Genomic DNA, 12,804 nt, shown 5'->3' on the forward strand with positions numbered 1-12,804 from the left:
TTCTAATATTTATCTTACCCTTTCTGTCATTTGACTTTTGCAATCTGTAGAAAAGGGCTATTTACTTTAGCAGTAAGGCGAATTGGATTCCTGCCAGCTTGGTGTAGTCTCTAAATGAATATGTCAAAGGCAATATTGTTTTTCAAAAATCATTCAGAAAGCAGTCTTTTTACATTAATAGTATCTTTCATTAGTTTTGAATTAAATTTAATCTATTGCCATTTAATAGTACAGTTATATCATAGAGTGCTTGAGGAGCAAGAGGTATGAATTCTGAGTCCATGAGTTAGAACCTAAGCTGCCGCTTAGTGTTCCTGCATCTGAACTTGAAGCACTGGCATGAGAGAACCTTGGTGCATTAATGTTTGCTGAGACAAGCACCGAAGCCTTCTGTAAAAGCAATTCAAGATCGTAGATTCCTGCATGCATAAAATGGTAGAAGATCAGGAAGAAACAAAGAAATGTTTGCTAATACATATAGCATATAGCTTTTTGAAAACACTTTTCCAGTCAGTCCCATGGTCCCTTCATTGAATATATTGTATGTAAATAGATCTGGGCCATATTGTCTTCCAAGATAGAGAGACTGCTGGAATCTATCCATCATGCACAGCCATGGAGATCTACATAATTGATGGTGTGAATGGGGGCAAGATTTGGATCAACAGTTGGAATTTAGTTAAACCAATGTGGTGTTTGAGCCAGAGGAGAATTTAATTAATCACCTTATCACCATTGGTTTCTGCCAATTCTGTTAATAGCAGTAAAATGTGGTAAACACATTTTTTTCCTCTATAGCAAGCAGACCTGACCTGAATATTCACAGGTCGTGGATCTGCTGAGTAAGGTGTTTCATTTTTACATAGTTACTTTTCAGAGAGAAAATACAGCTGGTACTCTGATTCAGCAGTCCAGTCCTAGACTGGAAAGCCCTTAAGCATGTGCTTAACATAAGCCTACATTTAACTGCTTTTCTGAACAGGGATGGACTTAAGCAATGCTTAAATATTTTGCCTTAGAACATAAACTCTTTGGGTCAGGTAGATTCTTTTTTGCTGCTTATTTAGGGCCTAGCAGATTTGGTTTGCTCCAGGGAACAAATGCCAATAGTAAATTCAGAAGCTCTGTGAAATTTGTATGAATGAAACTACAGTCCATAACTTTTTTTCTGTTTAGTCACTAGGCCTGTTGACAAGAAGTTATGTGTTGGCCCTTCTCCCTCTGCCTCCCAGCTGTGCAATGTTCCATGTTCTTCTGACTGTTTGGTTTCCTCCTGGTCTGCCTGGGGACCCTGTGTTCATGAAAACTGCCAGGATCGCCAGGGAAGAAAAGGTGCATTTAACTGTTTCTCTCATATGCTACAGCCTGTAATTAGATCTGAATTAAACTAAACGCCAGCATGTTAGGATAGGAATTTAAAAGCAATTGGATCCAAATGTGGTTTCCTATTGAATTCATTTGATATAAGTTAGAACCCACAGGTGGAGCCTAGGGTAGAAGGTGGCCTTTGATGTTGTAGGCTATTGTTCTTGAAAAATACGGGTGAGATCCTCATCCCTACTCTAGCCCCTCTATGTTCGGTAAAAGGTCTGCAGAGACATAAAGGGGCTCTAAAAGTCTTCTGAGAACCTTCTCAAAAGTCTTGAGGTAGGGGGCATGCTGGGTGTGGAGCTGGAAGGTGGGAGGAGAATGTCAGGCTCAGAGTTTCAGCACGTATCAGTGCGGAGATTCCAGGCAGTGCTGGGGGCTTTGCTGAGTCAATGAGAACGTTGCTTGATGCAGAATGGCTGAGCACCATGGTAAATCCACTAACTCAAACCATGGATATAGCTAGTCTATGCTCTATCATATCCAAAACAAACCCATGCTGAAAGACACTTACTTGCATACTAGCTCCACTATTGAATATAACATTGTTTTCATTCAAATGGCATTAAATTATGTACTCTATTATTTTTGTAACCTTTTTGTTCCCAATTTTAAATTTGAATCTCCCACTTTTAGAGGATGTTATTTTGAGGGGTCCAATATGAATTATATATCTTCATAAAGCAGAGTAATTATTTCTCAGTAAACTGGTCTTCTGTATCTCAGAACAAGACTTTTAAATCTGACTCCCAGAAAGAGGTTAACTGTGCTTTAGATTTTGAATTACTTGTTTGGTTGTCTTTATCTTTTTCAAATTGTATTGTCATCATGATATATATATATATCTCATGATGACAATACAATAGTTCTTACTTTATGTTGATGTAAATGTTTTACATCCAAGTTCAATGAAAAGGGATGTATTGGATCAAATGGCAGTGGAATTGCAGGATTGTGGAAATCACGACTCCTGGAATTCTGCAACCAACATTACGTTTGCAGTGACAACACTGTAAATATATAGAGATACAGTCTGTCTTTTTTTTTAAGACAACAGGATTGCCTGTGCAAGGCCAGTGGGGTTGCAAATATCTAGAAGGCCTTATGAATAAGGCTAAGATTTAGCCATGGGTATTCTTAGTAAAAGTCATGGACAGGTCATGGACAATAAACAAAAATCCACGGCCCCGCGACCTGTCCATGACTTGTACTATATACCCCGTGTTGTGGAGGGCTCCGGGAGCACAGCTGCTGGTCTGGAGGGGAGTGGGGTCTGGGGTACTCACTGGTGCTCGGGGGGGGAGGGGGGAAGGAGGCAGGTGCAGAGGGTAGCCTGGGGCTGCTGCCGCCACCACTGCTGGTTGGGGGTGACCGTGCTGGCCCAGGACTGCCACTGCTGGCGGGGTGGGAGGCAGTATGGCTGGAATCTGTGACCTCCGTGACAGACTCGCAGCCTATACTTATGAGCATTGCTATGCAGTTTTTTAATTAAAAATGTAGTTTGAAATGCCATAGAATTCCACATGCCCTATATATCAACTTTTGCAGGCAAAATATCTTAATACTGATGATAAAAAATGTCTCTGTTCTGTCTTTTTAGGATTTAGAATGAGACAAAGGCATGTTATTATGGAACCCATTGGAACATCTCAGGGTTGTCCACACTTAGTAGAATCTATTCCTTGTGAAGACCCAATCTGTTACCAGTGGGTCATTTCTGAAGGAGTATGTGTACCTGATCATGGAAAATGTGGGCATGGAAATCGCATACTGACAGCCATATGCAAGAATAATAAAGGTAGGTGCAGCTAATTTTAAGTTGGTCACCTTTAAATTTGCACATTGTTTTGTGTGTTCCTTTAAAATCTATTTTTGTTAAAGGGCAATTGCAAAAACTTATTATAGCAGTATATTTAATTTAATGTGAAACACCAGATTTTAGAATGGGATCTGAGTTTCCCCAAAGTATAGAGCTATTATCTGGGATTGTGGATTGAGCCCATCCCTGATTAAAACAAAATGACTCACTGCCACAAGTCATTTATTGCTGCTATGACTTATATTGCACCCCTCCCTAAACTAATATATTAGTAGTGTAATATTAATGGCCTGATTCTGCCCATTTACTTCCTGCATTCATGTTATAATACTTATGCCAATACTCTCATAGAGGTCAATAGGACTGTTTGAATACGATTACTCAGCATGAGTAAGTGTGTCAGAATTAGGCTCTTTGCATTTCCACGAACGTAGCACTAAATTCTTTCACAACAAATTTGGAATACTTTTCTCATCATAACAACCTTTTAAGAGCGCATACTGAGGAAAGCCTAGTTGTGATGCCAAGATTAATTATGCTACAAGAATCTGATATGTAAATGAAAAGATTTGTGCTGAGTAATACTTTTGTATTTACTTGCCAGCAGTTTGAGACTGACCCTGTGTTCAGTTTACAACTTGTTAATAATGCATAAAGCATATATTTTATAGGAAGTTTACAAACAAGCAATGAGAGCTTATTTCTCATATACAATTTGAAATGCAGCCAACAGTTTCATCATTCTCGATAAGGTCAATGTTGTCAGATCTCTAGATTCTATTACGTAAGGCATGATTTTGCAGCCCTTAATCACAGTGAGTTGTACTATCAGGTCAAAACTGGCAAAGTTTGGAACTTGCCAGTTTAATGCTATATCTGAGATGAAGATGATTCTTCCATTGCATGGTGTTTGAACAGGAAACAGTTCCAAGTCTATAACAGGTTGAGTTAATTGGCAAGTGTTTAAGAATATGTTGAGAGATATGGTGCACTAGAACCTGATCAACAATTAAATAACAGCTGCTAATCTGCTGAAGAGCAAAGATCCCTTTGAAATATGTATTAATGTTTGTAGCTTTCTTGTGTTCTTAGACGCAGCGGGCCAAATTCTCAGCTGCTGTAAATAGCTCCAGTGGAGTTAGGGGGTATCTGAGTGTCTTCTAAGTGGTATCTGGGGTGATGTGATAATAATTTAGGCTGAATTCTGCAGTGACGTATGTGCAGGTTGATCCTTGAGCTGGTGTGGAACCCCACTGAGGCTACCCACTGGTGCAAGGGTTCATCTGTGTGCATCTTTTGGCAGGATTGGGGTCTTAAACTTGTGTCAACTTCAAACTCAGAGAAAACATGCAAGGTCACAAACTCACAAACCTGGGGTGATCTCTGATCATGGCAGCATGTTGCTCTGTAGTAATTATATGTGCTGAGACATCCCAATATTGGGGTATCTCTCTGCTGGTCTATCCAACAAGAAATTGGAACTTTCTATGTAGCTTTTTCACTTTCAGCCATTCAGCTCATGATGAGCAATGTGGGAGGGTGTTTTTTTTTTTTTGGTTCTATCAGTTTTGCTTTCAGATTTACAGAGTGCTTTTCAGTTAGTCTCCTTGAGAATGGAAAAAATATATATATTCTGAATGACTACTGGAAGTGAGAGAGTGATTGAAACCTTTCTTCTAGCATTGCAAGAGTAGCACAAAACTCCCTTTGAATTTCAGCTGGGGATTTTGGACAGTTTCTTTATTGTCACTATAACCAAATGTTTGTTTTGCTTGTCCAATCCTAATTTGGGAGATTTCACAAGACATACCATAGCTCATTTGACATGTTGGAAACATTCATGGATGCTCTTTTAAAACTTTTCTCAATCTCTATTGCAGCAGGATTTACTTACCGCAGAGTCATAGAAATCAAAGTTGAAAAAAGGGCTGTTTGTCTTGTTCATCCTTCTATGACTCTACTTAATACCATTAATTGCTTTGGCTATAGTTTCCACTCCTTACACAGTGCTGTCTTAGACAAAATTGCCATAGAAATCAATGGGATATTTGCCTAAATAAGAACTTTGGGACTGAGCATCAAAATTGCGCAGTGTCTCCAGTGGGACTAGTGACTAAATTGAGCTATGATTGACCTCTTAAGAGGAAGTTGTGACAAATCACAAGGCACACCAGCTATGGCTGCAATAGAATAAAAGCTGTACTAATACTTAGAACTTACACAGTTGATGCATGTTCAAAGCACTGCATTAACTATTGTCCTGATGTAAAGCTTTAGCATAGCTGCTTTACATGCTGATAGGTTCATTAGTCTCAGCTGCCTTTTTGGTGTCTACTGCTGCATCCTGAAATCCAGTCACTTGTCTAGTCCTCTGATGCCAGTGTGCTATCCAATATTCAGGTCAGTATTCAGCACTGCATACACCTTCAAGATTGCTGACTTACTGAAGAGACAAAGAATAAATTATTTGGGCCGTGGAATGTTACAAAACCAACCCCTATTTCCTTGATGAAAGTAATACCTCATTAACAATAAAGTTCAGGTTGTGACAGGTACATTGAATTTAGAATACTCTGGTGGTTCTGTGTATGCTTGCATACCCGATTTCTTCCTCTTGATATTAGTTCCAGCCTTTTCTCCATGGCTGTCTTTTTAATTATTACTGTATGTCAGTTTATCTTTTTTAACATTTCAGGGACACTGTTCTATCAATCCTTGCCCTGTTGGTAACTAATCTTGAAGAAACCACAAAAGTAACCATTAATATTTTCTGGAGTTCCAAATGTGTCCATGTACCTAACCCCCGTGTCATTTGCCTCTCTTGGTTTTATAATATAGATTAAAAATATTAGAGTAATAATTCATTTTGATTTCAGCTGCGGTTGTGATCTATGTACATTAATTTGCAATGCTCTTTCTTTAGGAATGGTAAAAAAAAATCTCCCTTTTTCTGTGACACTTCTAAAGGACTCTGGCATAGGAAGGTCAAGCTTAGCTTTGAATCCTCGTAGTTGTCTTAAGTGGCCATTTATTTGAGTACACAAGATTTAGACAGAATGAGAACAGAGGGTTATTTCAATGATGTATCTAAAGATTCCAGTGTTTCTTATAAGACTTCTTTGCCAAAGGAGTATCTTTTCTTAAGGGATACATACCAACTTCAATCACATTCCATTTCATTGTACTTCCTATGTTATTAGACTAGATATCTAAGATGTTTTTTGTTTCTTAAATCTGCTGTTCCAGACAGAGGATGGCCATGTAATGCTGTTTAGTGATCCATAGCTCAGGATGTCCGAGGAGGTTCTGTAACTAGAAGCCAGAGCCCATATCTTCATAATTTGCTCTGGAGCTTTTTTCATGGCTCAGTTATGGTTAGAGTTGTTGGGAGTGCAGGAGGATTACAGAGTTCATAATCTCTATTCATAATCATCTAATTACCTTGTGCTCTGCCTGTCAGTTTCTTGCATGCATTTGTTGACTCTCATTTTATTCTTAGATTGTAAACTATTTGGGACAGACCATCTTTTTGCTGTGTGTGAGAACAATGCCTGGCACAACGAGGGTGGGAGGGATCCTTGACTGATGCCCTGAAGCAGTACTACAATACAAATACAAATAATATAATAAAACGGATAAAAGGAAATAATTTGTATAATGGAGAGGGATTTATACAAGATGTCTCATCCAAATAAAATATTACCATAAGTGGGTTTTTATTTAATTACTTAGCAGTTACTTCATTAGCAAGAAACATTACTTGAAAGATCAGTGTGCAAAATGGTAGGCAGGGGAAAGACAAGGAAAGCTTAAAGCCATCTGAGAAAAGATGCATGTGGTAGTATCATGGATTAGATTATTAAATTATATCCTTAGCAGATCTGGGTGTATAATTCAAAACAAGTAGTTTCTATGACAACTCAACCTTTTCTCTGTTCACAAATGATCTGTGAGCTGAGCATGGTTTTCTCTAATTTGTTGTTTGAAATTGCTCAACAAATAATTTCTGTGAATAATTCTCCATCTTTAACATTTTCCTGGGGAGTTTGTTGCCAGTATTTGATAGTTGAGCTCTTTTGATTGGACACGTACGTGAGAGCGTGTATTGCTGTTCCCTGATTGGATGAGAGTAACTCTTGAAATATTCATTCATTTTTTCTTTGCACAAATATGGTCCATTTGCCTAAATTTCACTTGTTTCTGTGAACAGTTACTGCCAGGAAACTTGCTTTCCTAAAATATTCTTGGTTAGTGGATACAAAGACATGAACAACTCTTCTTTAAAAATACAAATAAATATTGGAGCAGTATTTTTTGAAAAATTCATATCGCTCTAGGTGGCTCTCCAGGTACTACTTTGTAGTGGCATGTGCACTTAAAGGTTGTATGTCAAGAATGAATATTCCATACTGTACCTAGAAGGAAACTCAAGATTGTAATAGCATTGAGAGCAAGATCTGTATGTAAAAAGGTCAATCCATTTAGGAGGTTAAATTTGCGTGGCTGTGTACGAAATTTCCCAATTTTTCATTTAGGTGCCAAAAAAAATTAATGTTGAAACATTTTTGAAAAGGTGCCACAAGTACTCCTTTTCTTGTTGAAACACTGTTATTGTCTAAAGTTCAGATGGAGAGATGTGGGAACTGTCTTAATTATTAGTATATTCCCCCATCCATATTAAAGATGGCTTTTTTTAAAGCAATTGTAAACAGATTGAAGCAATATAAATGCTAAGAGGAGCGCTGGAGTGTGATTTTAACAAATGTATGTTGTGTTACATGTTGGCTGTGAACAAACAAGGGCTGTGGTTTGTAGTGCATTCTGGTTTCTCTGTTACATACTTAAAATAAATGAAATGAAATAAAAAGCTTTCATAATATAACTAGTGTGACTCATGCAAATAATCTATCAGTTTTTTCAAGTATTTAAGAAATGCTGGCATCTTAAAAATGATTATAAGGAGGTGTAAATTAAAATAGTTTCTACAGTCCTATGGACTGAATCTTAGCTATTGGCAATGTCTGTAAATTGATTATAAAATGTTTGGGTTTTTTTTATTTTAAAGTCTATCAGTGGTGTTCCGCTAGTCAGCAATCTGCTTTATTGTAATACCCATATAGCCATTTGTTATTTGCTTTTTGCTGGTCCAATACCTAGCAAGAAACCAAATTAATAAACCAAAATAAATGTGTATGTGATCAAACAGAAGAAGAAAGATTTTGAAATAAATTAGCAAAAATTGGTAAGTCTTGCAATAGTACTCTAGAAAGCAAACACTATCTTTCTGTGATTTCACTGGTTTAATATTTTCATACCATGCTTCTAGATACTAACTAGGGTGACCAGATGTCCCGATTTTATAGGGACAGTTCCTATATTTGGTGCTTTTGCTTATATAGGCACCTATTACCCCGGGGCATCTTGTCCTGATTTTTCACATTTGCTATCTGGTCATCCTAATACTAACTATAGTCAAATAAGTTTTATTTCTAGTTAGGGGTAAAACAAGAGAATGGAGCACATGAGAAATGTAGGATCGGATCGTATGCAGTGCTGAGCACTCTCAACACCTCTTCATGCCGCAGGTTGCGGCCCTTACTGATATTGGAGTTCTTTAAACTGTGTGGGACTTTGTAAAGATTATAGTCCTAGAAATAGAACATACCATTGTCCTTATTGTGGGAGCTCTCTTGGCAGCAGAACACTTTAGTAAAGCATTCTCATTGAGGCTGATAATAGAATGAAAAACCAATTGGCTGCAAGCTACAATAATAACTTAGGCAAAGGGAGTTAACAGACGTAGATCTAGCTGTAATTATACCTCATGTCAACCCAAGGAACCTTAGCAGTGATAGATATGGGTCTGCACAAGCAACAGGAAAGAACGTTTATGAAAATCAATTCTTGCTGTGTGAAAAATGAATCATTATCATCATTTTAACTATGTTACTTCGGGCTGATTTAAACACTTTTGTGCTTCTAACACTGGCATTTTAAAGACAGGCTCAGGAGTCTTTACAAGGGCTGGTGAATGCAAGAAGCATACAAAACAGGAATATTCTTTAGAGTTTGTTTACTTGTTAAGAATTGATTCTGGTTTTCATAATGACCATTTTTAAATGTATTAATCCTATTGGTAGGTTTGCTTTTTAGAAGGAATCTATTTAATACTTCTAATGGCTCCAGTCACACACAGGTTAAATATGATTTCCTTTTATTTAACCATGTTTACTTTTAGAAACAATGCTTTGGGTTTTACACAGTCAGTGCTTGGAACTGGAAAGCATTTGCATCACTCCAGCTCCCCCTCCCCCCGGGGCAGTTTGACCTTCAAATCACAACATTCTGATTACTATCTTGATATTTCTGTCCCATTCCCCTACTTCATCGTTGTCACAGCGGGATTAAGGCAATGCAGGGCTCCAGGCACACCATGTGAAAGGCTCCTATGGCTCCACTACTGTAGCCCTGAACAGTGACCTTGCCCCTTACTTGGAGTGGCAGACAGTGGCGTGGAGGAATCCTTCTAACATGAGGAGCAGCAGCAAGGATCCCTTCTGTCACTCAGAGAGGCAAGTGTTTGGCCCCAGGGAGGCTCACCCCTGGTATCTTGCTAAGGTGGTCCAGGCCTACTGCACTCTTATTCTCCTGCCATACAGAGTCCTCTCTTCAGATGTATTGGTGGGCCCCATCCCAGTGCAGTGTGTCTTGGAGTCAGCACTTTGTTGATATGCATCGGGAAGTTTGCCCCTCTCAGAACTTTTTTTTTTTTTAAGCTATCTACAGACTTAGGCAAACTCCACTATATTAGTTACACTCAGGTCACGTTTTGGATCTTTTACTCATAATCATGAGGGATAAAAACATACTTTCTTTTTTAACATGAAAAAATAAATTTGAAATATGTAAATGTAAGCTCAGATTCAGGATCTGTTGCCCTAGGTATGGACCAATCGTAGTTATACCCTAATGCAGCCCTGAATTATTGTTTTTGTTCTCTTTATCAGATACGTACATGCTCAATTTAACTGTGAGGTGATTTTAGCAGTCAATAATCTCATACACTGCCGCAGTTGGGGTTAAGGCTGTACCATTTGAGAGCCGAGATTCCGAATTGCTATTAGCTCTACCAGTTCTTGAGAAAGCAGTTGCTGAAATCCTGTTGGAATTCAAGTGGGGACTGAAGGGAAGCACGGTAATCAGAGTGATGTCATTTTAAGATCCAATATTGTGATCTGCCTGGGCTTAAAAGGAATACACTATACCAGAAATGAGTAAATAAATAATTTTTGGCTGAGTGCTGGTGTTCTGAGGGGAGGGAGGGAGGGTTTTTTCAGCTGATATTATTTGTTGCATTTGAACTGAATTCGCAAATAGTTTTGGTGCCTGATTTATTTATTAACTGAAAAAATTTCACCCTGCTCTAATCTATGCCACTGGAAGGCTGTGGACTCTTTGGGGAGGGATACTAATTGTGGTGTTCTTAGCTATATAACTGTATATCTTTTTTCCTGTATGCCACAACTTTCAACCTCTAAGAACTATTGAGACAGCCAGCCACGTGTGTTCAGTTCAGTATAGGCTGCCACAAAAAGATGTGCACCCTCAAGGAGATTTTATGCTACTTTCTTGTCTCTGGTTAATCTAAAATAATTCATTTAGACAGAAAAAAGTGTTTGTGAATGGAAAAATACTTACAAAGCTTTCAAAATAATTTTGAGATCCTCAGGTAAAAGATGCTGTAAGTTCAAAGTATTTTATTGATAAAAGTATTTTATTTTATTTATTCCTTGTTTGGTGCATGTAGTTAACAATTTTACTAGGGGTTCTGATTTAATATGAACCTTTTCATAGCCCAAGCCCTTATTAATGTTTTGAAGAATTAATTTTGAATTCTCCCATCCCTAATGGATTATTGGCAGTGTACAAAGTTGCAGTTTCTGTTTCATTTCTCAGAGAAGTTGATTTATTCTGTTCAACGTATTGAGTATGTGTTGTAAATTTGTTGCATTCCTGGCTTATGGCTAAGTACATTCTTAAATCTTAGGGAAGAGTGGTACGCCTAGATTCCAGCTGATCCTATAAATAAGAGCAGCATAATCTCACATTTTGATCATTTGTCCTCTTAGAAAATGAACCACGAAATAAATTATTTAGTTGTAAAATAATGTGCTCATTTTTTGATGCAACATGGAAATGAACCAATCATGGACAACCTTAAAACAGAGAATGGGGCAGATCAGATTTCCAGATCTACATATATATTAAGCAACGGGGGAGGACTGAATTTACAAAAGAGGACAGATAAAGTGCTGCACCACTAATGATAAGTGATAAATGGGAAAAAAATTAAGAGATAAAAGTTATATGGTTAAGGACTAGGAGCTATTGTCTTTGGTTAAAGGAACTCCATAAAGCACTGAGACTCAAAAAGGGCCCTCTAAGCTTTATTGATCTTGTTTGCACTGTATGAGCATTAACACAGTGAGAGTTTTGCCTGAATAAGGATGGCTGAAAAACTGTGGGTATGTCTATTCTTTGAGCTGGGGTGTGATTCCCAGCTTGAGGAGACATACCTGCGCTAGTGTTAACAGAGCCAGCGTGATAAAAATAGAGTGACAGTGTGAGTGGCACGAGGGGGTAAGTACACAGCTAGCATCTTTGATGGGTATGTACTGAAGCAGCTAGACCTTCCCACCACTTGTGCTGCGACAGCCATACTTATTTTTACCGTGCTAGCTCAGTTAGGGCTAGTGTGAGTATGTTTCCTCAAGCTGGGAATTACACCCCCAGCTCAAAGAGCAGACGTACCCTGAGAGCCTCATGATCCATTACATGAGTTATTCGAGTGTAGAACAGCCGAGCCCTTGTGATGGGGAGGTCCCAGACAATTGGAAAAAGGCAAATATAGTGCCCATCTTTTAAAAAGGGAAGAAGAAGAATCCCAGGAACCACAGACTGCTTAGCTTCATCTCAGTCCCTGGAAAAATCATGGAGCAGGTCCTCAAGAAATCCATTTTGAAGCAGTTGGAGGAGAGGAAGGTGATCAGGAACAGTCAATGTTGATTCACCAAGGGCAAGTCATGACTGACCGACCTGATGCCTTCTATGATGCGATAACTGGCTCTGTGGATATAGGGAAAGCGGTGGATGTATTATATCTTGACTTCAGCAAAGCTTTTGATAGTTTCCCCCAGTATTCTTGCCAGCAACGAGTTAAAAAAATATGGATTGGACGAATGGACTATAAGGTGGTTAGAAAGCTGGCTAGATTGTTGGGCTTAACGGGTAGTGATCAACGGCTCGATGTCTAGTTGGCAACTGGTATCAAGCGGAGTGCCCCAAGGATCGGTCCTCAGGCCGGTTTTGTTCAACATCTTCTTTATTAATTGTCTGGTTGATGGGATGGATTGCACCCTCAGCAAGTTCGTGGATGGCACTAAGCTGCGGGGAGAGGTAGATATGTTGGAGGGTAGGGATGGGATCCAGAGTGACCTAGACAAATTGGAGGATTGAGCCACAAGAAATCTGATGACGTTCAACAAGGACAAGTGCAGAGTCCTGCAGTTAGGATGGAAGAATCCCATGCATTGCTACAGGCTGGGACCGACTGGCTA

The 12,804-nt window shown here is 38.7% G+C and overlaps 1 protein-coding gene across 1 annotated transcript in view; it reads left to right on the top strand.

The window, feature by feature from the left end:
- Positions 1-12,804, top strand: part of THSD7B (thrombospondin type 1 domain containing 7B) — a 408,861-nt gene that overhangs the window by 126,222 nt on the left and 269,835 nt on the right. The window contains exons 5-6 of the mRNA XM_077830083.1: positions 1,177-1,332; positions 2,969-3,166. Coding sequence (XP_077686209.1) covers positions 1,177-1,332; positions 2,969-3,166 — 354 coding nt within the window. The remainder of the gene's footprint in view (positions 1-1,176; positions 1,333-2,968; positions 3,167-12,804) is intronic.

Source organism: Eretmochelys imbricata, chromosome 11 (assembly GCF_965152235.1).
Source record: "Eretmochelys imbricata isolate rEreImb1 chromosome 11, rEreImb1.hap1, whole genome shotgun sequence".
NCBI lineage: Eukaryota > Metazoa > Chordata > Testudines > Cheloniidae > Eretmochelys > Eretmochelys imbricata.